The sequence below is a fragment of the Falco punctatus genome (genome assembly GCF_963210335.1).
Source record: "Falco punctatus genome assembly, chromosome: 11".
Classification (NCBI taxonomy): Eukaryota; Metazoa; Chordata; class Aves; order Falconiformes; family Falconidae; genus Falco; species Falco punctatus.
Genome location: NC_137591.1, coordinates 7,008,668 through 7,036,548, shown reverse-complemented (window position 1 = coordinate 7,036,548; position 27,881 = coordinate 7,008,668). Strand labels below are relative to the sequence as shown.

At 40.8% G+C, this 27,881-nt stretch overlaps 1 protein-coding gene across 4 annotated transcripts in view; it reads right to left on the bottom strand.

Moving 5' to 3' along the window:
• LRP8 (LDL receptor related protein 8) overlaps positions 1-27,881 on the bottom strand; it is a 194,496-nt gene that overhangs the window by 40,870 nt on the left and 125,745 nt on the right. For all 4 annotated transcript variants that reach the window (XM_080406255.1, XM_080406254.1, XM_080406256.1 and 1 more), the window contains one exon: positions 2,535-2,663. In XM_080406255.1, the coding sequence (XP_080262381.1) occupies positions 2,535-2,663 (129 nt within the window). The remainder of the gene's footprint in view (positions 1-2,534; positions 2,664-27,881) is intronic.

Below are 27,881 nucleotides of genomic sequence, written 5' to 3'. Positions count from 1 at the left end.
GATGGTAATTTGTCCTTCGATTAAATTTCCATTTTAAGAACCTGCATGTGCATTAAAAACATGGAGGATAAGCAAGACTAGAGATGCTGAAACATTCAGAAGAGAAACACTCAGCTATTTCTAAATCCATTAATAGCATCATTATGCTAAAATTGTGTGGCATTCAAACCATATTTACATTCATTTGGGGGGGTTATCTACAGCCTTAAAAAAAAAGAAAAGAAAAGAGAAGTTCAAAGCAATTCCAAGTAGATTTTTATTATAAATAAAAGACTCCATGAGACAACTCCTACTGGTGTAAGCAGCAGCATTAAATTAGTGGAGACAGCCACTAGTGTAAAAATTGTTCTAATTTCAGTAACTCACATTGGGAAAAGAATAATTTTTTCAATAGCAGTTACAATTATCTTCTGAACTTGTCTATAATTCAAGCCTCCCATTCAAAGGAAAAAAAAATAATGCATGTGCTAGAGAGAGAACACTGACTTTCATACAGAAAAATAAAAGACTTCTGAAAACTTCCAAAACGTCATTAAACTCAGAAGACACAGGACCAGGGGTCTAAGCACATCACCAACTTATCATATCATAATAATTTATTACTTAAGAATTGTCCATGCACATGCACTTAATTCTACATGAAACAGGAGGCAACATAAGGCAACCTCTGTCTTCTCCTTGCGAGCCCACCCAACTGGAACTATGCTGCACAGGCTCACACAAGCACAGCAACCTGTTACTGTTAGCCCTGGACCTCTGGGTCATGTGCAATATGAAATGGAGATGCTTTGAAAAACTGCATCTCTAATCAGTAGTTAATTGAATTAGTGAGTTGCATCAAACCTTCATACTGAGACTCGTACTTAACAAACGGCACACTGGGTTTCATTAGCAAGAGCGAGGCCAGCAGGCTGAGGGAAGTGGTTACTCTCCCCTAGCTGGTACTTGTTAGGTCCTATCTGAAACACTATGTGCAGTTTTGTGCCATCCTGACAGTACAGGAAAGGCATTTGCAGCCTGGAGAGAGTCCAGTGGAAGTCCAGGAAGATGGTTATGGTACTGGAGCACATGATACATAACAAGGGGCTGAGGGAAATGCGTTTGGTTAACCTGGAGAAGGTTAGAGGGAGATCTTATTGCAATTTTCTGGTATTTAAAGGGGTGGGAGGCCAACTCTTCTCAGAAGTGCACAGCAAAAGGAGAAAAGGCAATAAGCAGAAGTTGTGACAAAGGAAAAAGTAGAAAAGGACAAAAAAAAAATATTTTTACAGTGAGTGGCTAAACACTGAAACAGGTTGCTTAGACAGTAAAATCTTCAGTAAGATTTTGTTTGATAAACCTATTTTTTTCACACAGCTTTATCTACAGTGTTTTACTCGGAACCACAAAATGATCACATAAAACGTAATTAATTACACAACTCCAGTGAAAAGATATAATGTGGATTGTGAACTGGCTAGGTATTAAGAGCCCAAAATTCTGTTTTCAAATGAAGAAACATCAATGTGTGCTTGTGTGTAATCATTCAACCCTTTCATCAGTAATCTGGAAGTAAAACTAACATTGCTGATATCACATGCAACATCAGAAATATTGATGGATGGGTGAATAACTACACACAGCATGAGATAGCTTCTTAATAGCCTGGGATCATTTGCACAAGAAGAATTTAATAATGACAGAGTTATATAAGAACAGTATTTAGAAAGGTGATTTTACGTCTGCACAGACTGGTAAGACTGATATTCCCTAAGTTCTAGTGGTCTGTTTAAAAAGAAAGTTGGAAAATCAGCTGGGATACTGAAGGGAGCCACAAAAATGAGTCAAGCATTCACTCAAAAGAAAATATCTGACAACAAGAAGCATAAAGAACTAAATATATTTAGTCTATCAAAAAGACAGTTTGAGAAATGGCTTGATTGCACAGCGTAGGAGTTTTCACAGAGGGAAAACACTGTTAAAGAGCTCTTCCATTCAGCAGAGAAAGGCCCAATAAAAGGCAATGGCCATTTAGGGACTGAATTTAAAACAGTTACAGTAAATAGTATATAATTCTCTCTTTGTCCTGTGAAACCAAGAAGCTATTAATAAGGAAATGTCCAAGCCTATCTATTATATCCCAGAAGAAGCTAGCCTTAGTCTATAAGGCTACACTCTGCAGGAGGAAGGACACAGTGGTAAGCTGCTGAGCTACCACTGAGGAAGGGTTGAACATTGTTATTTAAGGCCTTACCACACCATCTTGGTATTAACCCTGATAATCATGTTCCAAACTAACTATATTTTGCTACAGTAGTAAAAGAATACTTAATTGTCCATGGAGTTGACTTTGTATTCTCCAGCCAGCTCCAACTGGAGAATCCTTCTTTCCTCTCTTTTTTTTTGTAATTTACTACTTAGCATAGCAAATGTAGAGTGAATGATTTTGTTGGCAGGAAAGTCATCCCTTTACGTGCAATTTGTAATAGTCGCTCTAGGACTTTTATAGTCCTGAAGAGAGATCTTGCATACGTATTAAAGTATTACTAACTCACCAGGAGTGCAACCGGCCTCGTCAATACCACTTTCACAATCCCTCTGCCCATCACATCTCCAGGATGCTGGGATACATTTGTTGCTTAAGTCTCCGCAGCTAATTTTTTCAGATGGACATACTTGCTTGGCTGGAAGAATAAAATAAAGAAAAAAAAACCCAAAGTTAAACATAATCCTAGACATTGCCAACATTGTTTACACTTTTAAAAGTTACTTTTATTTTGTATGGTTCAATCCTGAGACATATTGTAATGAAATCCCAAGTCGACACTGATTTTGAGGTGTCCTGTACATGTTCCTCAAATGAGATCACAACGTTTTTACATTTAATTAAAAAAACCCACAAACACCCCCCCCCCCCAAAAAAAAAAAAAAACCAAAAGGAGGTGCCACTGTTTATTTTAACAAAATCCCAGAAACTTAACTTAAACTCAAAGGAATTAGGGTAGAGGAACAGAAGTCAGATTCGTATGCAGCTTCTCCTACCTAGCGTTTCCTTAGCAGGGTCTTGCTTCTGGCCATCCCAGTCACCCTGTGTTGCAACAAACTGTGCACAGTTCCCGTGGCTCTTGACACACTCTTGGCCCTTTCCCACCTTCTCCTTGCTATTTTGGCCTGTGCATGGGCTGCAAGTGCTCAGCTTTGTGCTGCCACAGCTCTGCAATATGCTGCTGCCTCTTGAATCAGGTCTCCTTGCACAGGATTCCCCAAAACCAAGGGCCTTCCGTCCTTCCAGCCTGTGCCTGGCCCAGCCGACCCCTTCCAGGAACAGAACTGTACCGGAACATGCAAATAAAACAAATACCACCCCTCACTCTTATTTTCAAGCTTAACTCTACCAAAACGAACTGACAAGAGTTGCTTCAATAATCAACAGGGATTTCAACGAAGATCTTAGGGCTGGTTATTAATTAGGATGCAATACTCTGTGTGAGTGATGCTCAACAAAGCAACAGCACTGCCTGTTTGTGACTGCCTCAAACCCCCAACACACTGTGGTTTTGCTATTAAAATGCTAGCACCCTGCACACAGCAGCAGTAGTACTGGACCAACTACTCTGAAAATGCTACCTCAAATTAAGTCAGGAAAAATGAATTGCCTAATTTTAGTATAAGGGTTTACTTATATGTTTGGTATTGCAAGGCAATTTCTAAATTCAACGATCTAGGCAGATTATGATCAGTAAACTTGGGGAAAAAGTGGTAAGCAAAGCGTGAACAAATGGGCACAATCTCAAACACAAGAAGTTCCTTCTGAATATAAGGAAGAACTTTACCTTGAGGGTGACAAAGCACTGGAACAGTCTACCCAGAGGCTGTGGAGTCTCCCTTTCTGGAGACGTTCAAGACCCCACCTGGACACAACTCTTGTGCAACCTGCTTTAGCAGGGGGGTTGGATTAGATGATCTCTAGAGATCCATTCCAACCCTGACCATTCCAGGATTCTGTGAAACTTAACGGTAACTGCCTAAATTAAAGGAGATTGTGACTTGAAACACAGAGACACAGGAAGACCCACAGAAGCAAAACCCCCAGTATACGCAAGAATGTAACTATGAAATAAAATCTGCCAAATTTCTCTGGAACCAAGGAAGCTGTGAAGCTCATTCCCTTACAACTATTTTGCATTGCCAAAATTCCTTTTTTTTCATACTAGTGTAAAGAGCAACAGATCTACATTTATTGCGACGAGTCTGCTTGAATGCATAATGTTCTACAGTTTAAATAATTGTTTGGTATTCTGGAGTCATCATCCAGTTTGGCAGGATTAGCTTTTTAAACAGACCAATTTCTCTCTTTAAAAAATTACATGTTTTGAAATAGTTCTTCCATTGGTATTAATGCTGATAATGCTATATATGGCTGCAGGTCTACTGAAAAAGGAGGTATCTTAATTCTGAATTGAAACTTTCACATTACCCTGCCTTGGTAAAGGTACTTATGCCAAGTCAATCAGCTTCCCAAGTGCTGAGCAAAAGAGGATGAAAATTATAACTCTCCCTTTCCATCTGCACAAGGAGGCCATAGAGGGGCATCTTACAGCCCCAAAGCATCAATCAGCCACTTAGAAAAGCAGTGCCATTTAATCCCAGGATTTCTCTGTCTTAGCACCTTGAAGTGATAAGAAGCAGTTTCTAGAAGCTGTGGGCAACCAATATATCAAGACAAATTAGGTCCTGCCACAGACAGACAGTTAATAATAGATGTAATGAAATTTTATAACCCTGAGGCAAGGCAGCATTTTTGTTGAAATTTGCTCACTGCATACCCAAATAACATTTACGAATGTTGCATGATCTACAGAACTGGGGGGGAAGGAATCATTACTTAGGCTTCTTAATTATTTTACCAGCAGATCAGTAATAAAAATCACTTGACATTGGAAAGGTTCCACAACACCATCCCACCAGGATCAACATGTCTGCCAGCTCAGACCAGTGCCCTGCCAAAGGCCTTGCATCTTCCCCTACGTCCTGGTCTCTCTAAGATGCAGATTTAAAATACACAACTCCAGGGACGCTCGGTGGCGCTGAGCACTTGGGTCCTTCCACAGAAGTCAGACAGCATGTCTGAAAACCAGGTCACTTGCCAACTGTGCAAAATGGTGTAAAACAAGGTGCTTGCCCTCACCCTCGAGGAAGCTGGCACGCCTCACTGCAGTCAAACTGCTTCACAGACCATCCCCCGAGCTGTAGGCCAGGGCACACCGTCCCTATGCATACACCAGGAATTCATGGATGCAGAGGGAAACAAATCCTGCGGCAGCTGATGGGCTGCTCCTCAAAGAAGAAAAACACAGAGCTAAAATGGTCCATTTGGCCTAGAAGCCCCATAGCACAGAGGGCTTGCCTGCCAAAAATCCTGCTTCTGCCAGCCTCACCCAGCCCTCGCATGCACAGGTGCGAGCCTAGAGAACGCTGCGTTGAAAAATAAAAACATGCAGCCAAGTCACTATAACTTTAGTTCTGAAAACCAACCAACAACCAACCTCTGCACAGAGCCACACAAGGATTACAGCCTGCAGGGGCCAGGGAGTGACGGTGCCGAAGGGCTCACCTCACCGCCATCCACCCCTCTGAGGAGAAAGGTGGCGGCTCTGAGGAGAAGACAGCACCTTCTGGGAAAGGGAGAGGGATGGCCACAGGCCACGCGTATGAGGCAGCACGAGAGTCCTGGGGGGCTGCGAGAGGCACAAGCCTTGCTGTGGGGAAGGGACCCCAACCCCAGCAGCAGGGCCGCCTTGTTTTCTGAGGGAGCTGCCAAGCAGGGTCGGCAAAAGCAGGGTGCTTTGCCACAAATGGCGTACAAAAGGATGACGTGACTGGGGTCTCCAGCACCTACCTGGGCTTTGCCTTCCTCCACCAAGGCCCCCGAAGCCTCTCAGCTCTGAAGTGTGCAGCCTCATGGCCACCGAAAGCCAGCTGCCCCCTCCCAAATGCCACTGCCGCCACCAAAGGTGGGTGCTGAGGTGCCGCTGCGGAGGGCTGGGCGGGGGGAGCTCACTGTGGGGGCGAGGGGGTTGCAGCCCCCCGTGTGGCCCCTGCACCTACGGAGCCCTTCTTCTCCCACACCCTCAATTCAAGGCTGCTTCTAGGCTGCTCTGTGCTCTTACACAAGTTTTTGCCATAAGCAAACATATGCTTAAGAGTGCCCGAGATAAAAATTACTTTCCTCGCTGTATTTATTACTCCAAATGGATTTCCATGCTTTTACATTTTAAAAGTTTGTCTCCTGACTGCATTTGTGCGGTGTGTTCAGGAACAAGGTGTGTATTGGACTGATATACTGGGGAGACCCAAAGCAGTCATGGAGATGTTTGTTGATCAGATTATTGGTCCACTTCCCAGAAAATTGTTCTAGTTCTTCTTGCTCAGGCTACGGTGATGGAAAGGTAAATCTGTTTTGATGCTGAGAAGAACCAGCACTCTTCATCCTTATAGTATACCTCCATCAAGAACTAAGTGGACCAAGCAAGCGAGAACACTTTCCACACATCAGATTTTGAAGAAAGTGAAATACAATTAAAAATCGTCTTCTATCACAGTGGGATCATTAACCTGCAAAAAGGTTATTTATTTATTGGTCACAGTTCAAGTATGGGCATTACTTTTGCTTGGCTGCTCTGGGCAGATACTTAATAGCTTTGGGAAGCCGAAAGGTTTAGAAAGGTACAGACAGAAGACTCCTATTTATGGAAAGCAATCTCGGTGTTAATCATCTCACTGACAGAGTAATTACAGACATTTAAAAAACGTAAATCAAAGCTTGAACTTGCAGGGATGCAGCCACAGAAGCTGCTTTTGGTCACAGTTCATGACATTTCTGTATTCCTGTGGTTTCTGCACCCAAGCAACCCTTGCATGGAAGCTAACAACTTGAAAGCACTGGCAGATAACAGGGAATCTTGCATAAAACTCCAAGCAAAATTTTGATGCATTATTTCAGCAAGCTGTTTTTTTTCCTCCTGCCCAAGACGCTGCAGCAGTGCAAGTGGACTCAATGTCGCTGTCCATGCTATGAAAACAGGCTTTTAGCAACAGCAATCCAGACTTAAAGTTTCTGTTTCTGTACATTGCTTATACAAACCCTGGCCTTTTGGGCTTACGTGACCAAAATGTTTACTTCTTACTTTCGTCTCCATCCACCCAGAAAGGAAAGGGTTAGCGCTGTATGTGATGGTGAGTGCTCTTACACTGGATATATTCTGGACCAACGCGAGTTATAGCAAGATCTGCCTTTTCAGAAAAGCACCATTAAACAACTTGGTTGAAATGTCAGACACATCAGGACCAATTTATCACAATGAACTGCAAATGCCAAGGATGGACAACAATGGTTTATTTGTAAGGAGACAAGAGCAAAGAAGGCAAGAAGGTTCCATTTACTCACTACCGCCAATGGCACATTCTTCTTTTCCTTTATAGGAGGCTACAAAGTCTTTCAGAGAACCATAGAGCCTAACTGGCGCCCCACTGTTTGCTTCCTCTTGTGCCACTGCTGTGCTTTTCAGGCTCCGGACATCATGTATATTCAAGAAAGCCCAAGAAAACAGAATTGATTTACTTTCAGAAGACCATTTGTCAGGTTCTCACCAAACAGGTACTCTAAGAGCATGCACAAAATGTAATTAAGCAGCTTCTGCTGGTGGGAAACCCACAAGACTTTTCATCAGCAGACTGAAAAGAACACCCTTTGTGGAAATACATCATCTTACAGGTCTGAACAGTTTCTCTATCTCTGCTGAAATAATTCCCCATCCTCTTCAGACTGCCCCCTGTGTTTTTCCCAGGTTCTTCAGAAGAAAAATTCCAACTCGAAACTTCATTCTGTAACCGAGAAAATACCATACTAAAATGGTTTAATTAACTTCTGACATGCCAATAAATTGTTCATGCAAAATATCCACTACTACTATTGTTATGGAACTTAAAATTCCTACCCCCCTCTTTTCTCCAGGAATGGTTTAGTTGTTGGCTTTTTTTAAAAAAAAAAAAAAAGGAATGGTTTTTAGAAAGGACCTCCCCTCCTCAAATATTGTCTTTAAATCTTCTTTTGTGACAGCTGGCAGTCCTATCTCAGAGGTGTACCAAGAACTAAATAAATGTTCATACCTGCCCATGTACAGGACTAGTACTTCTACGCTTCCAGCCAAAACAAGCACAATTGTTAAATGAGCAGCTGTTCAGAAGAAAGGAAGGGAGCTGACAGAGATTGCTCAGGGAAATTCAGAACTCAAGAGTTCCCAATGCCTAGAGATTTGCAATTCAGAAAAACCATCTCAGTCACAAGTTTGCATATATAGGATTTTTTTTTAAATATATATGTATGTGTGTGTGTGTGTGTATGAACATATATCCCAGTGTACACTCACTACTAACTTACACCTCAGTTCCCCACTGAAGTATTTAGGGTGCATAAGAAACATTTCAAAATCTGTCTTGTGCTTTTCAATTATCATCTCAGCTGAAGGTGTGCCTGCACTGGTATTTTCCTTCCCTTGCCCCTTCTTCCCCCTTAGTGTGGATGCTAGGAACACTTGCTTCTGCCCTATCACCCATCAGTTCACTCTGTAGCTCAGGACAGGTTGCTGTTGCCTTAGTTTACTTCACTTAACCTTGCAAGACACATCAGATTTTCTGCTAAAGAGTGTTATATAATCATATATGTTATATTTAGTTAATCTCCCTTATGCCCTTCTTGTACCAAGCAAAACCCAAACTAAACAGTACCAAACAAGAGCCTCATTTACAATGAGAAGTATTTGCATGGGGGCAGCAACATCCAAGGTGGATGTGTCTCAGGAATATCTTTGGCATCAGTGTACAGAGAACACACGCTGTGACTACACAGGAACTGCCCTACACCCACAGCCTCGCTGGGTGCCTGCATTTGGATCTACGTATTAGCAATACACAAAGACAGAACACGTTATAGGGAACGCTAATAAAAGAATTGGTTCCAAAGGTTATGACTTTCTCCTTCTGTCACGTAAAGCAACACGCTATAAGCATCAGCCTGCTGGGATAGAACTTGCAACTTCTACTAGCCAGCGCAACTGCATCCAGCAACAGTATTTGGTTTGCTCACTGTATCTGTATTATGCATACACTTGAGATCACTGAGAAAATAAAGGCAACTTTATATTTCCAGTTGAAACCAGCCCAGGCCAAAATGAATGCCATGACTGGTGGCTTAAGTGAACTAAGATTATGGCACTTGGAAACTTGGAATGAGACTAAACCACCACCACAGTTGATGCTTTTGTTGACAGAGGAGGATCCAGCTGCTAGCATGGGATGGTCTGTCCAGATCAGAACTGACGCATGCTGACAACACTGACTCCGAGGACCTGGGAGCTTGGACTGCTGCTACCTGAACTTGTATTTTTGAGTGTGAAAGTACATATTTATGTGCAATAACCATCGTGGGATCATGCAAAGGCAAAGAAATAGTGAAAATCTATTCTTTCTGCACAAAAAGGTGATTAACTTATGGCCATTACCTTTAAAATTTGAACATAAATTAATAAAGTGACTAAAAAAACAGATTAGGAAAGGCTACTAAGAAACTATACTACAAAGGTCAAGAAATCATATCATAAATAGTATAAACCATTGATACACCTGATAAAAAGTTAGATTCTGTGGTATGATTTCTTTGATGATGACTTATGTTCAGAAGTTCCCAGGGGAATGGAAAAGGATTTACACAGCCCCATTGCACTGCATAGTACAGCCCTTAAGTCCATCCTTGTGTGCTTGTAAGAACAGCTTCTTTACAACAGCACGGGTTAGGAGTTGTCAATGCAACTCCTCTTCCTAGAAACTGGAGGGAGAAAATAAGCTTAGCATACAAAGGGTTCAGCATGTCTAAAATAGATAGCATGTACCTTGCTTTTGTGCAGATTATCACACTGGTGATTATCACCTCTGAGATCAGAGTGAAATAATCAGGAATTCAAAATCCCAAGATTAATCCTAATTACTGAAATATAGACTCACTGTCAGAATGAAATCTGGGTAGCTTTTATATGAAAAGCATGTTTCAAACACAGACACTAAAAACAACATCAATGAAGAAAATGATTCTCAGGGCTAGTACCAATAGTTTTTATAAGTAATATAAACTATATCTGAGCACAGTGTAAAGAGGCAAAACGTTTCTATAGTAGGCTGAAAAGACAAATGGCATCAGGTTTTATAGTAACTAATAACTAAGCTTCATGTCCCACAACTTGAGCCATCTGCATGGGTCAGGAGGGGATTCTTTACCCAAGTTCAGAGCTATCCTGGCACACTCACAGTTTGTTTTTAAATCTTTCCCAGAATACTGAATATTGGCACAGCTCAAGACAGCATGCTGGACAGAAAGGGTTAGTACTCCTGGGCTTCCAGCACATCATTTTTCTTAGATTTCTGAATGCTATGTCTTACTCACCCACTTTAAGAATCAAAACTACCATCACACTTGGATAAGAAAAGCATTTCCTTCCCCCAGTCAGACTGGCAGGACTTCAGCCAATTTTGTCTTCCTGTAAACACAGCAAACACTCACTGCAATCATCTGAGCATGTCCCACCTAATTACTTTCATAACTTTGAAAGATACTGTTTTGATGGCACTTCTGTTCTCTACCTGACGTGCCCAACAGGCCTGCTGCTGAGAAACAAAGTCCTTTAACTCAAGTCACTTGACTCATTTCAGGTAAATCCAAGTCAATGTTAATGGCCCACAGTAAACAGGAGGTCAAAATGGATGATTTCATGATCCTCCCTGTCCTCAAAACTATAGGAAACTTGCAATACTTTCAGTAGGAGTCAGGAAGATTTTTAATTGCCTTTAACCTGTCCTCACGGTCATACTTTCTAAAGCTTCAGAATTTAAAAACTAAGATCAGATGTTTGACAACAGTCAGCATATAGGATGCTGAGCATCACTAAATTCCCTTTTTGTTGTTCTTACTGTTGAGTACTTGTAAAATGACAGTGCCTTAGTGGTGTCTGTACAACGTGCAGTGGCATTCCCCCACTGTCAAGTCTGCTTGAGCACAGAGGAACCAGTTTCTAAGAGATCATGACAGGTTTTTACATATGAGAAAAACCTACACGATACGATAAAGGTTTTCTGCTCCCAAACAAACCACATTTCATTACCTGCAATTACACACATGAGAATTCAAGAAAATACTGTAAAGGCTCATTCCCTACAGCAGCTTTCATACCTAAGCAACTTGTTACAAAAGTTCCCTTCCCAGGGGACACTTAACACCTCCACACAGAGCTTTAGCAATCCCTCAACCAGGTCAGTCCTTGGACTGTCCTGGCCTTTGTATTCCACCTAGCTCATCCTGCCCAGCTTCTTATGATCAGTAGTACCTAGATGTCTCTTAGATGTTCATTAAATGTCTCTAACCATTGATTTGGTCAGGGGTGCACGAATCCCTTGATAAACTTGAACAAGACATAACATAACCCTGGGATTCCAATCCTTACTACCATTTTATATAGGTTCTGGACCACAGCAACATACAAAATCAACTATGGTCACCACCTATTTGTGGGGTGACTGCACTGACAGGCATTGATCCTGTGGCAGAGCTGAGCTACAAGGGGAAGACTCCACGTGGGAAGGCAGAAGAGAAACAAAGTTGGTGTAGTCCAACTTCACCTGAGTAAAAACACTGTTACACTGTGTGTAGCCATGTGTGTACCATGAACCACATGGCACCTCTAAACGCTACAGTTGTAGCCCTTCCTGACACCGCAGCCATATGGTCATAAGAAACGTTTACTCAGATTAATCCAGAGAAGAAATTAATGCAGCCCTGTAATGACAGGCTAGTGCCTAGCTTAATCACTATGGAGCACAGCCCTCATCGTTTAGGGGAACAAAAGGAATTCTGACAAACTGAAGTCTGAGGCCATCTGCCAACTTTCCCCCCTACTTCTGCTAACTTTGGCTCTTTGCATGTCTTCTCTATGGGTGAAACAATTCCTTGATTTACCGGGGATTCAAAATGGAAAAATGTTCACACATTCACAGCCAAATCCTGGCCCAAGAAATATGCTGCTGAGTTCAAATGGACCAGGAATAGAGTCACAGGTCACAGTGAGTATTTACCAAAACGGCTCCAGCAACTGCTCCATCCCAGCCAGTACCCTGAAGGTTAACATTAAATATATGACACCAACCAAAATATATCCTTGCCAACTGTCCCATTTACTTCCTTATATTAAGTCACAAAAGGATATTACTTGCAACAGTGATTTTTAAGAGAACAGCTATACAGAAGGTTAAGTTTTGCACTTTTATCAACAGCAGCCATAAGGCAGACTAGACTTTTTAAACTCAAGAGGGATAAAACCTTACCTTCTATCTGCTTACAGGAAGAGTTCAAGGAACTCATTTAAATTAGCACAAAAGTAGCCTCTCTGTATTTATGGGTAAAAAAGTGCAATGTCAGAGACTTCAAAGAGGCTGGTGTTACAAATGCCACTGAAGCCCAGCATGTGGCCAAGCAGGAGGAACGGGCACCCAGTCAGAGCAGGGGGAGCCTCCACCCTGCCCTGCTGAACCCTGACACGGTCCCTACTTATGAAACCACCAAACCTTCATGCTCTTCTCTCTGCTCCACCTCGAAGCCAAGGCAGAACTTGTCTTTAAGAGGAGCCGTGACACTAAGACATAATTCTGGCTACTGAAAACCTAAGTTTCCATATTAAAGTTCTTCAGATCATTTTGCATGACTTAAAAATTTCTCTTCACTCACTAATAAGCATCTCCGATCTCAGGGATCAGCTGGTTATGCCCTTAGCTTGTCACAGAGGAATGGAGAGAAGATATTGGTCATAAACATAGGGGAAAACTTGGACATCAGAGTAAGAAATGGGAAGAGCTGAAGAACCACTTGTTCTTGGTGTACCTACAGCAGCAATACGCACTGCCATTCTCAGTTTAATAAACTGACAGTTTACTTTGTTAGTTAGTGAACACACAGGCCTGTTTGCAAAACCTAGGACTTGTAATTTTCTTTAGAGAGAGTTTTCTAATAGCAAAGCTATTAAATATTCCCTTTTGTGAGAGGCACTTCTCATGCTCCATCAAAAGCAAAGATTAAAAAAATAATAAATCCAACAATGATATGACTTTGTTTTGGAAGGTCAGTTAAAATGCTCCCCTTTTTTATGTCCTGAACATAACATCTTTTTAAAATTCTATTGTTTTTAGAGCTAGCTTGAAAGTGAGTGATGTACAACATTGTCCTGTCAAACCCCCCATCCCGCCATGGTCTACATTAATAACTACCCTGTCAGTCTGTGTACACGTTGCCAGTTGCAATGCAGTTCAGTCTCCCCTCCTTTTTTGCATTAGCAGTAATGGGTGAGATCGGGGAGAGGGAAGCAAAAAAGAACTGCCTTTTCTTTAAGCCTGGAAATCAAACTGAACTCCAGTCTATGGCATGGCTGAGAGCAGAGCTCTGTTCCTCAACACAGATCCTCTACCTCTCCTTGTATCCAGGGATGCCCACTGTGAAAGCCTGAGTCTGGCTACAGACAACCTTTAAAATCTATGATCATCCACTGTGCTCCCCCATGATTAGCGATGCATGATGCTTTCAAGGCAATTCTGACTCAGGCAAGCCCTAGGAGAATAAAACACTCAAAGGTAACAGCTGACCCAGCACAGACTGGTAGTAATGTAGCTGGGAATCAGTGAAGTTCAAACACAGATATGCTATGTGAAGAAAGAAGAGCGTCAAGGAAGAAATAAGAGTCAGGAGGTTAAGGCAGCACAAGCTAGGCATGAATGGAAGTCAGCTAATTAACCCTGAGAAATGCAACTTTTGAAAGGAGAATTTGTTCACTGCCCTAGATCAGTGATTCCAAAGCCTTGTGGGCAAATAGATTTTTGAACAACTTTCCAACTTTCTCACGCAGCCACAGAGCTGACAAATTGATGCATTTAGCTCCTCAGCGCAGCTCCCGGGGCCTGTGATGGCCCTGCTGAGCAAAGGTGCACAGCTGGGGAATGACTGCTTAGCCTTCCTCCACCGAAGTGTGACTTATTACGAGTCTTTTGTCATCTATTCAGGTATCAGCCTGGCCATGTCAGCTGTGTGCCTAAGTAGCACAGCTTAATTCCCCTTACCTCGGCATCCCCCAGGACACCAGACCCACTCTCAAGCCCTGACTATGAAGCCTATGCCTCATGGACCGGCGTAGCACAGACAGTGCAATGAGCTGTTCTCTACAGAAACACAGGTAATAACTATATTCTCCCAATCTGTACTAATACAGTAACACTTCTTTCTTTATTCCTAGGCCTTTGGTCAAATATGCTGCAGCTTTATTAGCATCAACTTTCTTCACCAAAGATTCAGTGAGAAAATTCTCCAGACTGCAGCATACAATAAATCAATCGTACCTCCTCGTGTGATTTGTAACTCGGCAGTTTGAAAGCATCTTGGAACAATGTCTGCACAGTTAGACAAGAGACACATTTACTTTTTATTGAATCAAACTTAATTTGACTGGTTTAGGTTTACAGATACAAAAAATGGAGTTTTCTAGACTCTCTTCAAACCTGTGGCCTTGTGACCCTGAACTGTTAAAGATTAATTTAAATAAAAAAATACATTCTTTTCACTAGCAGTAATCTCACTTAGTAAAAGCCTACCAGCAACAATCACCTTGCTCACTTGTCAAATTCTTACACAAGCAGCTGAGCACACCACCAGGACCAATTTATTTATTTCTCTTCCTATATATTAATTTGTAGAATTCCCCATAATACACATACCAGAGTTTTCAGTTCCTATTACAGCAAAACCAGAAACAAATTCCAGAAGGCAGCTTATTTCAAACATATTCTAGCACATTTAAGCTCTCAACTTCTCCACTTGTTTTGAAGCAAATTAATACTCAACTCAAAACTAGGTTTATAAGCACAGTTTAAAACAGCTCACCAGATGATCACATAATTAACAAAAATCAGTTACCAGATGTCAGGTTGAACTTGAAAACAGAAAAAAATATTGTTTTTTGTAAGTACTTTTGAAAGTAATTACAAAAATCACTTCAGATCGAGAAATGCCTCTGCAAAGGTAGCTCTGTTTTATGGGACCAGTACAGAGACTGGAGCTGAGACTACTGCACAGATCAAAGCGAACACCCAGAGCGATACTGGGACGAACCCACTGGCCAGCCTCAGCAAAAGGGGTGTTGTGGGAACACAAAGATACGAGAAAAACTGTAATGATCCTCACAGTAAGTGGCTACACACTGTGCTCATTTAGCAACCACATAAGCCAAGAAATATATGGGGACAACTTCCTGGTTCTTCCCAGCAAACCCCACATCCACCAAGGCAACAGGTACTGAGCCTGTACTCTGAGATGTAAAAAAATTTTATATGTATATATATAAATTGGCAGACAACAGGCATGTAAACTGTATTATATACATTTTCCTGTGGCAGTTCTTGTCTCTCACTCTTACTACTTAAGCAATAACTAGGAAATTGTCAGATATTCCAGCACTATCCTGAAGACAAGCAGTTTGATATTTGATGAACTCCTACTGTTAATTGCATAACCTTACTCCAGTACAGTAACTTTTCTGTTCATCAAGGGCATGGATTAAACAGCTTCTCTGCTTTAGAGCATCCTTGTAATTAATAATATATTCTTCCTACTTCTAAATATAACCTATAATGAGATGCTTTAAAGAATCCAAGCTGCACCTTTCACCATGTACTTTTGATCAGAAGAAAACGAGCCAGTTTGCTCAGACAACAGAGCCTGCTTTAACTGTGACTGTCAGCTTCCCAGCGGGCCTGCTCCTGAAAGGCAGCAAGCCTATTCAAGCAGGTCATGGCAGCAAAACCTGCCAGTGGCAGAAAACACCTTCCTCTATCCAAAACATCTGTCTCTGGGGATAGTCTGTGCAGATCAGAGAGGACAAGAAGTATATATAGACACATTAGATACAGATAGTGTATATATAAGATAGTATATATGGATACATATCAGTGAAGAACAATTAACTCCATGAAAACTCTGCCATCTATCTGCCTATCAGGCAGCAAGCTAACACACTGTGCAAAATCTCACTAATTATGTTTTCCACCCATGTGACATGTCTCATCTCAGAGGTTTCTCCTGGCTTCCATTTGCTGAGGAAAGAGACCTCCAAGGACCACAGAACAGAAAAAAGGTTTTGTGATACCTATGACTGTCTTTAGAGATCTATGAATGATGATCCATGGTTAGGGAGGAAGGAGGAGAGCGGCTCTCCTCTACTCATGAACAAACTATTTTTCCTTAACCGAGCATGGCTATTTTGGCCCTGAAAATACCTTCCCAATGATCTGGATACCCAACTAATTCCCAGATACAGTACCTCCTGGTGTCTGGGCTTACTTCAACTTGCAGCAGCTGGGTCAAATATCTTTTAACTATAAACTCTGCAGCTTCACCAATGCCTGTTTGCACCTGCTGAGAGAGCTTCCCACATCTGAAAGCTACAGGACCATTACAATCAGGCAAATGCTTGTACAGCAAAAGTTTGTCTTTCTACATCAACACCCCATTTAAACGACACCATATCTTTAAGACAGGTATCTACTTTGATTTAAAGACTTCAACTGATAAAGATTTCTAGACAAGTCAGTTCACTTGTTTATTTACCACTACTGTTAAGAACTGTATCTTATCTCTAGTTCTAGTCCTTATCTCTAGTTCTCTTATCTAATTTCAGCTTCTGTTCACTGGATCAAATTATACTGTTTCTTGTTAAGCTAAAGAAACAAGTGTGTGATGAAACCTCTTCTCTAAGGAGACAGGTGTAAATTGATAAAGTCAGCTCTCACCCCCCTCTTCAATAAATCAAATACGCTTCTAATAAGGCCTGTTTTTCATCTCTATAATCATGTGAGCCTTGTAAGATTGTTCACAACCCCTTGTCTTATAAACTTTTGACTTTACAGCAGCTACCCATGTCTTTTACCACCTCTCAGTCACTTGTTCTTCAATTTGTTTAACATGGGCTCTAATTATTTTGTAAACTACATTTTTATAACCTTTATGCTTAAGTCAAATCACATATCACAAAATACACATAGTATCTTATGAACACACAGAGTGTCTTATTAACAAGGTCATGATTCAATCAAGAAACACTGAAAAGTGAGACAACTCTTGTTTTCCCTAACATGCTGACACATTTTAATTATTTTTTAAATCTTGATCTATTCTATTCCATCATCAGCCTTTCTATGGTTCTGTCCAAAAGTAACAGCAGCATGATCAGCACATACAGCTCTTGGAGCTAAATTGTGTATTGTTGTAGCAGTTAGGAACTCAAGTATTAGACTGCAGACCTTCTACAGCAGGTTCTATACAGCGCTCTGTTTAATCTTTTAAACTACCATGAAAACACCAGCTTTTACTAACTTACTGAAACTTCCAACAATGTTCCAACATCTGTAAAAAACAGTAAGAAAAGGTGTTTTTTTTAAAACAAACAAACAAACAAAAGAGATCAGAAAAGTCACTGCATGTGTCTTTCAATGAGAATTTGCTAGTACTTCTGTTTTAAAAAAACAAAACTTCAATAGCTGCTGTTTAGTAGCAGGCGTGTTGTTAAATGTGCAGATGTATCTTCTTCCTCCTTTTTCTGAGCAGAAATTAGAAATACTATTAGTATTTACTCATTTTCTGCCACTGCAGCTTACCATTTTACTCCCACTGACCAGCATCACACTATATGGATTTGCTTTTCATACAGCTAAAATTTTCCTTACAATCCTCAATATATTTGGCCATAAACTTTTCAGGCATGCTTCTAGCTCTCCTTATTCAATGTCTTTATCATCTAACTACCCCTTGTACCTAGATGGTAATTGCTTCAACTCTCAATACTGTAGGTTCTTACACTTATTTTCTGTGGAAACAAAGTTTCCATATACGATTAAAAACTGCCCAATAATCTATTTCTCTGCCCTCATAATTTCTACATGCAGTGGCCAAATAAAAAAGAAACAACAAAAAAACCAACAAAAACCTAAGAGGTCTCACTGAGAGTTCCTATAATTTCAGTGAAAATACATGACTGGGCAGAACGCTCTGACAGAAAAAAATGTCGTATTGTAAGCTCAACCTATATTGGATGACAAAGAAGCCATGTAGGAGAAAACTGGGAAAGCTGGGGAAAACTTTTAACTGGAATTCTTACCCCCTTACGCACCAAAAAAAAAATAAATCAATCCCAGGAAATAAATGAACAGGGAGGTGGGAACGGGAAGATATCCCACCCCCATGCCCCGCCAAACCAAGAACCACCAAACCCAAAACACTACCTGCTTCCCCCCTCCAACCCAAAAAACACCACAACCAAACAAACTTGACTAGTTCTGGTGCTCCTGAAGCTATTTGCTAACCCAGTGAACAAATTACCTTTATTCGCAAGAATATGACCCACATAGCAAGCAGAGGAAAAGCTCACAGAATTATAGTATAATGTGCTGGTTCTTAAGGTCTGGTGCATGGCTTTTCAACAGAAGGACTTCTTTTCCAACACAGCGTAACTAAAAGAGGTAGAATAGATCTCTGAGACAAAGTTCTGTCACCTGTAGAGCAGGTAAGGTTGCATTTGGTCTAGATAAAGTAATCTTCATGACTTTCAAGGTTAAGGTACACCTCATTTCCTATGCAGGTCAGCTATGATTTCCTATGCAGACACCTAAGGCTCCAGGGAGTCTGATGTCAGAACTTTAAATAACTTGCTGCACTCACAGCACCTAGCCTTTCCAAAACTTTCTCTAACAACACGACAGTTCTCTATATATAGGTTTTTCCACCTGCCAACTGCAGGAGAGAAGACATGGGGAGCTCAAGGAGAAAGGGTCTAAGCAGACTCTAAGACCTTCTCTGTAAGACTCAGAACACCTGCCCAGCCCCGCTTCACAATGAAGACAAGACTAGCAAGAAGCCACCATCCCTGTCTGCTAACATCAGGGACATGGGATGGCTGGCAAACACATATGCACCTTCCATGGATTACCCTACGTCTCGCAGAAAGGTCAGCTATACCGCTGTGAGTCAGCTCCCCTGCAGCAGGGGCATCTGTGCCATCTTCCCCGAAGAAAACAGATGCCAGTCTGATAATCTGTTTTTAGAAGAGGGAAAGGATAGCCTGGCAGAGATTTTGATCTGTGCCACAATTACAGTCTAGTCCAGGAGCAACACACACTTCTGATGATCCTAGGCTGGAGTTAATAACAAAGGCTGAGCTGAACCAGTATAACCTTCAAAATGTACAGGAAAGAATCTCTTATATTCTCCCTGAAAAGCAACTGGAAGTATCAAAACTGTGAGGAGCTATAAAATTCTTCATGCTGTTGGGCTAAAAAAACCAAACCACAAACCAAAACAAGCAAGAGTAGCCATGTGAATCTGGCAAAATCAAGTATCCATTTCTTGCTGTTTGAAATAACCCTGATATCCTGATTGCCTATGCCTGGAGAAGTGTGCTCAGAACTGTTTAAATCTATTACTTGATTACATCAGCCTTTTCAATAAATGTTACACTGTGAGGCCACAATGAATGCTAAAACCAGCCTGTAAGTCTCCCCAGCAACCAGATTCCAACACTCTTTTGAAATAATGCCCAGTCTCAACAAACTACCATATACAGAAAATCAAATGCAAATTCTGTGGGCATATTCAGGAAGAGCATATAGCATGCTCCTGTTGCCCTTCTATCAACAGAACAGCCTTACTCGCTCTGTCAGTCTCTCTGCTGTCTAGGTCTAGCTCATACTATGCTTTTAGCTGACAACACCTACATACTACATGATGCACAGGAGGTCCAGGTGTAGCATATGTTTTTTAAAAGACAGATTTGTGCATCCATGTATTGTGTGTGCTGGCATGTGCCATCTGTGGCTGCCATAATGGTGCATTGTGTCATCACACTCAAAGACTGCATGCTACTGTTGTTCCTCCTCCTCCTCCTCTCAAACCTCTCCATTCTCTCCATCCAGTCAGTTCTGATCTCTAAAGATCGCTGAGGTTTGGGAAAGTGGTGAGGGTAAATTACAGCACAGAGGAAGTCAGTCTGTACATCTGTGGGCTTAAACTATCAAAATTTTTCCTTTGGCTCAGTAGAAGAGAAAATGTGTCTTGAAAGCCAGAAACATCAGCCCTAGTTCTCATAATATTTGACAAGCAGATAGGGATGTATTCACTCCTTCTGGGACATATGTTACACAACAGCTTCCACTGGCAGCTGCGTTACACTCTTTGGAAAAAAACACTCTTCCAAGCCAGGAACACAGGAGATGAATGAAAAAAATCCAAGTGAAGGAGAAGAATATGCAGAATTGTTGTTAGGCTATGAAAATGTAAGAACCGATCCTACAATTGTGAAGTTTCTGATTTTGCATAATCACTGAACGCACTTTTCCTGTGAGAAACCGGAACCCCAGACTTTTCTTTTTTTAAAAAATTCTTTTGCACAATTTGAGAGCTCTCTCCTGCATTTTATTACGTATAACAGGGATTACTTTTTTTATTTAGTTTAAATTAGCCTTTTCTAAACATCATTCTATAGCTTCAAGCTATTTCCCTTTGAAATGTTTTCACAGTGGTTGTCTCCCTGGTATTTAGAAATCACCATGACTAACTCCTCATAGCTTCTTAAGTATATGCAAAAAGAAAAGGACTTGGATTTATGTTACTAAATACAGTCACATCACAGACTGTCTCCTGAAGCCACCCTTTAAAAACAGTAATAAATACTTTATAGCATATGATGAAAATATCATGGGCTCCCGTCTCAAAGAACAGTCACACTCACGGAAACTCCTTGCTCATTAGTCTGTGCAAACAAACCGTAATGCAGAACTTAGACACATGTGTGTACTGAAGCTGGCATGCATAAGCACAATGCAATGGCCGCTACTAGATAAACAGAAAAATCTTGCACGTTAGGATTCAAACTGTGCTCAGAATTCAGGCCACCAGAAATCTGAGGCCGCCAGCACTTTGTATCTGTTACTTATTCTGTTTTTCATTGCAAGTATCCTTTAAAAGGATAATTCTACATTTCAAATAAAATAAGGTGTAATGTTTACAACAGCAGTGTCTGGCAATGAAAGGAAGAAAAAAGAACAATAATAAAAATTCTGCTTTTTCTCCATAATCCTGACATACAGTAATGCTTCAATATATCTCCTTAAACCTTCACAACCAAGACAAAAAGTAACAAGGAATAGTTCAAAACACAGTAAACAATACAGCATGACATGACTAGTCCTGAGACAATGATGAGCTGACTTCCAGAAAACCCAAACCCCCATGCTCCCAGTCCAACAATAGCTGGAATTAGCAGTAGTGACCTTTACATTTCAGGACAATAAAGTCCAGTTACAGCACGCATTAGAACAGTGACATGCAGAATCTGAGAGCACATATTGAAGGGATGATCTGTGCCCAAAGGCTACACAGATTCAAAACTTTTTTTTTTTTAACTTTCATACAGGTGGTTTTGAAGAAGTTGCTTAAGCTCAGTTTTTGTCAGAGGCTGTGCATCTCAGTGCCCTCACTAAACTACTGATGCATGTACACATGATATTAGAGCATAGGCATGGCCAGATGCCCACCTTCCCACTAGCACTACAGAAGTAAAGTCTCCAAAATAAATTGATTCCTAGAAGCCATTAATTTATGGCATTCAGCTTAGAAGACACTGCCGACACCGAAACATCCAGAAAAGGTGCATTTAAAAATTAGCAATCTTTTTCAAAAAACACATTTCAGAGCCTACAGATATTTCCTTGTGCACTTCTGAACATCTAGACTTTATTCCTTGTCTACACTTCTTAGAAAATGCTAACTTCAGAAAATAACTTACGAAAAGGTGTGTGAAAAAAAATTTAAGTAAGGGATCGCAAAAGAGCAACACTCAACTTACGATGTTCCCATGTGCTCAACTTTTACTCAGTTACTAAAAAAAACAGGCAAGAAATTATACCAAGAAGTGTATCAGAGTTAAGAACTTTTAACTCTATGTAAAATCCCACCACAATTCATAGCCCTATTATTAGCTGGTGTCTATCAAAGAGGAACGTATCCAACAGATGTGCTCCAATCACCTAGCAAGATACAGTAGCACCACTGTGAACAGGTTTGACAAAATTACACCACTCTGCTTTTGCAGATGATGACACTTTTAACCACTCTGCTCACCAATGGTCCCAGCACAAGGCAGCAGCAGAGCAAAAACAAACCCAGGTTTCTTATCTGCTAGACCTGCATCTCCACAGTTTTCCTAGGCTATGTCATGCAAGTCCCCTGAGAAACACATACTGATGTGGCAGTTTCCTACCACTTCCTCAGCGTGGAAAGCAGAAGCAACTGTGCTCCACCACTGGCACCAGACTCCTGTTTCTCTCCTCCGTCCCTTTTGCCCTCCTACCTTAGCTGCTGCTTACCCTGCCCTTTGCACAGGGCATCCTCTCATAATTCTTGCTCATGCTCTTCCTCAAATCCACCCTCAGAGGTTACTTTGGCCAAATCTGTAATAATCTTGTTAATCTATATAATAGAATTATCTATCTATTATATATCTCTGTATACATAGGGGTAACACTCAAGCCATGCTTGGCATCAGATGAGGGACCCTTTTGACCTTATTACCATAATCTTTATTCCACTCCTGCTATTACTCCGTTTCATTAGTCTCATTGCTTTACTTAAGTCTGTTCCGATATAAAATCCACTCTGCAAGGTCCCATGTGAGTAACATCACCACAGCCGGAAACCCTGTGCTAGAAGGCAGATGCACAGGTCTGGGCAGAACCCCACTGGCTTCAACAATGCTCTGCTGCAAATGCAATTAATTATAAAGGAAACTGTGAATGCTATTCCAGGACCCAGGTTTGATCTGCTTTTCTGAAGCACCTCATACACCTCTTGGTACTGAAATAACTGCCAAGTTTAATTACAGTTTGTAAAGTGTTTGGTAGTTCTCAGATAGAAGAGGCTTAGTAGAAGAGTAGTTAAGCGCAAAAAGGATTTTAAAATGTGATTTGAAGGTTGACAACGTTTCTTTAATCCTTTAAAAGCAGTTTAGCTTGCTGTTTGGCTTGACTATAATGAATCAGAAAATGCTCCTCCAAGTTTCACATCAGATAAGCAGCTAGGTAATTATGGAAACAGAATGGAACTTTAATTATGAGAAAAACCATAGATTGTGCTATTGTGATCTTCCACAGCATTGCTGTTTCTTATAAGTGAACATATTGTGCAAGCTGGGAAGAAACCACTGATTACCATAATCAAAAGCTCTACTAGAAACTTAGACATGTTTTTCCTTTGTAAAAACCAAAACATTGCATCTGACTGGTTGAGAGATTTGAATTACCTCTTCCAAAGCCCACTTTTCCTCACAGATTAATTTAATTAAATCTATTATTACAGGGTAGTTTTTTTCATTTTACATAAACTATATAAAAGCTTGGTGTACTCTGGGAAACCTAGAAGATTAGAACATTTTACCAATAGCTTTTTAATCTTTATTTCCTCCCAGTCAATTCCAGCTGAAGCAACCTGTTTGATTAACATGCTGTTTTCAAGCATGCCAGCAATCAAATATTTTAAAAGTGAAACATCAGTAGTTGGCACTTGCAGGTACCTGACAAACAGAGAAACTTTTCAGTTCCTGATCTGAGAAGCTGCAACATCATTCAACACATAGTCAGAGAGATCAGACTCATAGGGAAAAGTCCATAACTGGAGTTATCTACCATGTCAGGTTAGTAACTGAAGAGTTTCCACCTTTTCCCCAAACACCTGTGTTTTGTCAGGTGCTCTGCAGTTGATGCCAGCCCAGGACAGCCACATATGTACCAATATTTCAAGTGAGATCAGGTCCAGTGGAAGCAGCACCATTTCTGCTGATGCTCAAGTACAAACCAGTGACTGGGGGGTTCATATACAACTGCACGTGTGCACGCTGGCTCCTTCCCTTTCTTTCTCTGAGTAATCAAGAAGCAATTCTGTACCCGGGGCGCCGGGAAGAAGGAACGCTCACAGGCTGCACGCTGAGCTCCATTGAGAGCCCGTTGGTTACAAACAGCGATTAAAATACAGCCTCTTCAGAAGTCTCTCAACTGTGGCTAAGAGTCCAGCACACACCCGTGGGGCTTGCTGAGCCTCTGTATCAGCAGCTGCTCTTTCATTTTCCCTCTTCCCAGGCTCATTTTTTTCCTCTCTTGTTCGCAGAGATTACTCTGATTCTAATCAAAACAGGGAGGAAAAAAACTCCACAGAACGCTAGGGGGACAAAATTATACAAAGGATAAAGGAATCAAGCAGCACTGAGACCATACCCATTTGTAAAAGAGATTATGGTCACAAAAGTGCTTCTTATCAATAGGGAGAATAAAGGCACAAAAGGTCCCTAGATGAGCAAACATAATGAAACCTGCCAAGATGAGTGATAAAAATCATAGAAAGAAAAATTACACAGGTCTCCAGGAAACTGCCAGAATTCATCGTAAAACACTTTTTCCTGCTACCTGAAGCCTGTATGTTTTTTTGAATTCAAATGAAAAGCTTGTCTAAATTTGTTGCAACATTGGTATTACACCTTGTATCTGCCATTATCGTGTCTCCTCTCTATTCTGTCAAAAGGACCAAATATACCAAACAGCATATGCAGGACCTTTTAAAAATTCATACCGTAAAGGTAAAAATTAAGTACCATGTCACACACACAGCCACAGCAGCTGCACCACTCCTGCACCATTGCTGGTAACATCTGCATGGCCACAAAGAGGCAATTGCTGCATCAAGATCCCAGCATGAAAACTCTGCTTTTTCACGCTCAGGTGATTACTCTTCTGAGGTGTTAAAGGTACCAAAAAAAATTAATTGCTGCTCAAAAGGATCAACAGAACATGAAGAACTCAGGGCAAAAAAAAAGGATGTGGTAGATGAGTGTAGATTTAAATTTCTAATACGTCCTCACTCTTACATGTGCTGAAGAGTAAGTCTGAAAAGGCTCTGCTGCTATTAAGTAATTGTGTTTCTTATCTCAGAGAGAACATTTCATCTTTTATATACACACAATGAACTCCCCACCTGTTTGATTTTTCAGAGGATGGAACAGGCAGCTTAGATGGCAATTTTAATTGAATGTGTTCAGGCTGTTGCACAGAACTGTGGTGTGTAGACCTGTGGCTGAGAAGAAAAGGCTTTCCCCTACCACCTACACCTTTACTTCGTTACAAATATCCCTGCTGGTTCACACAGCTCAGCTCCAAGTTTGACAACATGGCTAGAGGCAGGAACTGAAACAGAAACATACACATTCTATCAGAATTCAGTGTGTTAATCACCATTTCTCATTCACGTTCCATACAGGGCTGATATACCTGATGAAATGCTTGAACGCCATACCAGTATTTTGTGTGCGTGCACATGTGTGTTTCTAAATACACATGTATAATTTCACCCATATAAATGCACACAAAATTATAAATGAAGAAATTAAATTGGTGATTGTCAAACATGGTAGACATGCTTCTCCCTGTAGAAAAAAAAAAAAAAAAAAAAAGGAGAAGCATGGTTTTATCTTTGTGCTAAAATGACTAGTGTTATGCCAAACCAGAGAATTCACAGTCTTCACACAGTAATTTCAGTCTTGCACAGCAATATACATAGAGAACTCAAATGACATGGTCAGATGACTACCCTAGCAGCATAAGCCAGAAAAATGGTGCAATAACTGGCATGAGCCCACTCAAATGGGAACATGTAAGCATGTGCAGTCTAACAAAGGTACTAATCTGGGTCCTCTGTATTTTAATGCAAAATTTTCTTAACATGTTTTAATATGTTAAAATAGAAGACAGAAGGGGTGAGCTGAAATATGTCACTTCAAATATAGCCACTGAATACAGCACCCCTACACAGAGGGCTGGAAGCTACTGCTAAAGCAGAGCCCTGATTAAGGCTCTCAGCAGCTATGGAGGCTCACTGCATCCCACAAACGCGCATGGTGATGATCCACACCATCCTCACACGTGCAGATAGTGCCGTCAGTGACCGTGCCTCACCCCAGAGCACAATCTGACTGAAAGCATTTCAGAGAATTAAAATTCTCCAGTGCAAGGTTTAAATTACATAAATTATCTACCAAAGCATGCAGAGACTGCATATTAAGCCAGTCTTAATCATGCTCCTAATCCTCAAGGAAGCAGGGTGGAGTGTCACGAGACCCTTATTAAAACTGCAAATGATTTCAGTGGGAGTTGGTCCTGAATGAAAACATGATCACACAACTGTAGAAATGGAGAACAAGAGAAAAAAATACTTATCAAGGAAAAGGCGGTGGAGCTAGGAATCACAGCTGCAACACACAGTTCACTATGATACTAAACCAGAAGCTATTTAAATGTGAAAAATCTTAAAATAATGTCATTTGATATTCTCTTATTTTCCTCATGCTGTAATTCACCCATTTATGAAAGGAGAAAAGGGTTGCTTTCTGTGTTCTTGCAGTGGGATACTGCCTCATTCAGTTAGCAAAACATTCCAATTTTCAAATTATGTTATGCCTTTGACTCCCAGAAATTACTTCATTTTCACAACAGCCATAGTAACTAAACAAACCACGATCCCTGATCCACCACCCCCCCCCAATAAACAAGAAAAATATAAATATAAAAATCAGGTAATCTGAATTTCAGAAAGCAAACAGCAAGAGAACGGAAAAAACAAAAGCACTAGGCAATGAAAAACTGCTTGATATTTCTGAAATCCTCTTAAGTTTTTACTAGTTTAATATTTATGGTGTGTTAAATAATTACACATACAAGAACTTCATATGCTCAACTTTCTTTTTCCTGCTATTATCTCCTACTGAAATAGCTGCAAGATTAATTATAGCCATAAAATGGCAGCATCAAACTCTTTTATGACCATACCTGTTTATGAACTGCATGAAGGCATTAAACCAATAGGAAAAAGTATTTAAATGCCAGCGTTTAAGTCTTTGTAGCAGTCACCTATCAAAAGCTCAAAGTCGAGCTGAAGTAGAACCCTGCAAATGTCAAAGCTTGGCAATGCTACACGAAAAATGTGACTTTCTTGCAAGTAACATTGCTTAAGAAAAACACAATAAAAACATCAGAAAAGACCCAATAGGTGTTTTCTATTGGTTCTCCTATAGGACTCGGCCCTCTGAAAAGGCCATTTCTGAGATAAAAGCTCCAAACACCTTCCTTTAAAGGAAAAGCACATTTTGTTTTGAACAGGTATTACTTAAAACACTTTAGCACTGGTAGAACTGGAGCACAATCATTACATACCCTAATTCATTTACATCTCTAGGTAAGTAAAGTGCTGAGACCACCAAAGCCATGTAATCATCAAAAAGGAGATGTAATTCACTCCCCATGAGCCACAGATGAAGTTATCCCACTACCAGGGATAAATAGCTAGGCTTTGAGTTCGCTGAATTTCCTTTGATGTAAAAAGGATAATTTCATGCTTCAAGAAAAGGAACAGGATGCCGTAAAAACTGGATTTGGTTCTCTACCTTGTCAAAAACTTCCTGTGTTAGTCCCCACAGTTTTGTGTCCTTTGGGATACTGAGGTCAGCTTGGGGCTGCTCAGTAAGGACACACCTGGAGGCATTCAAAGCAGTTACAGTGGTTAAGGAACCAGAGGCACTTGGGAAGCAAGTATACACTGGCTGAGACAGGATAACTAAATCATGAGTTAAAAGTACATATGTGAGAATTTGAAGAGATACATACACATAGGATAAACAGGC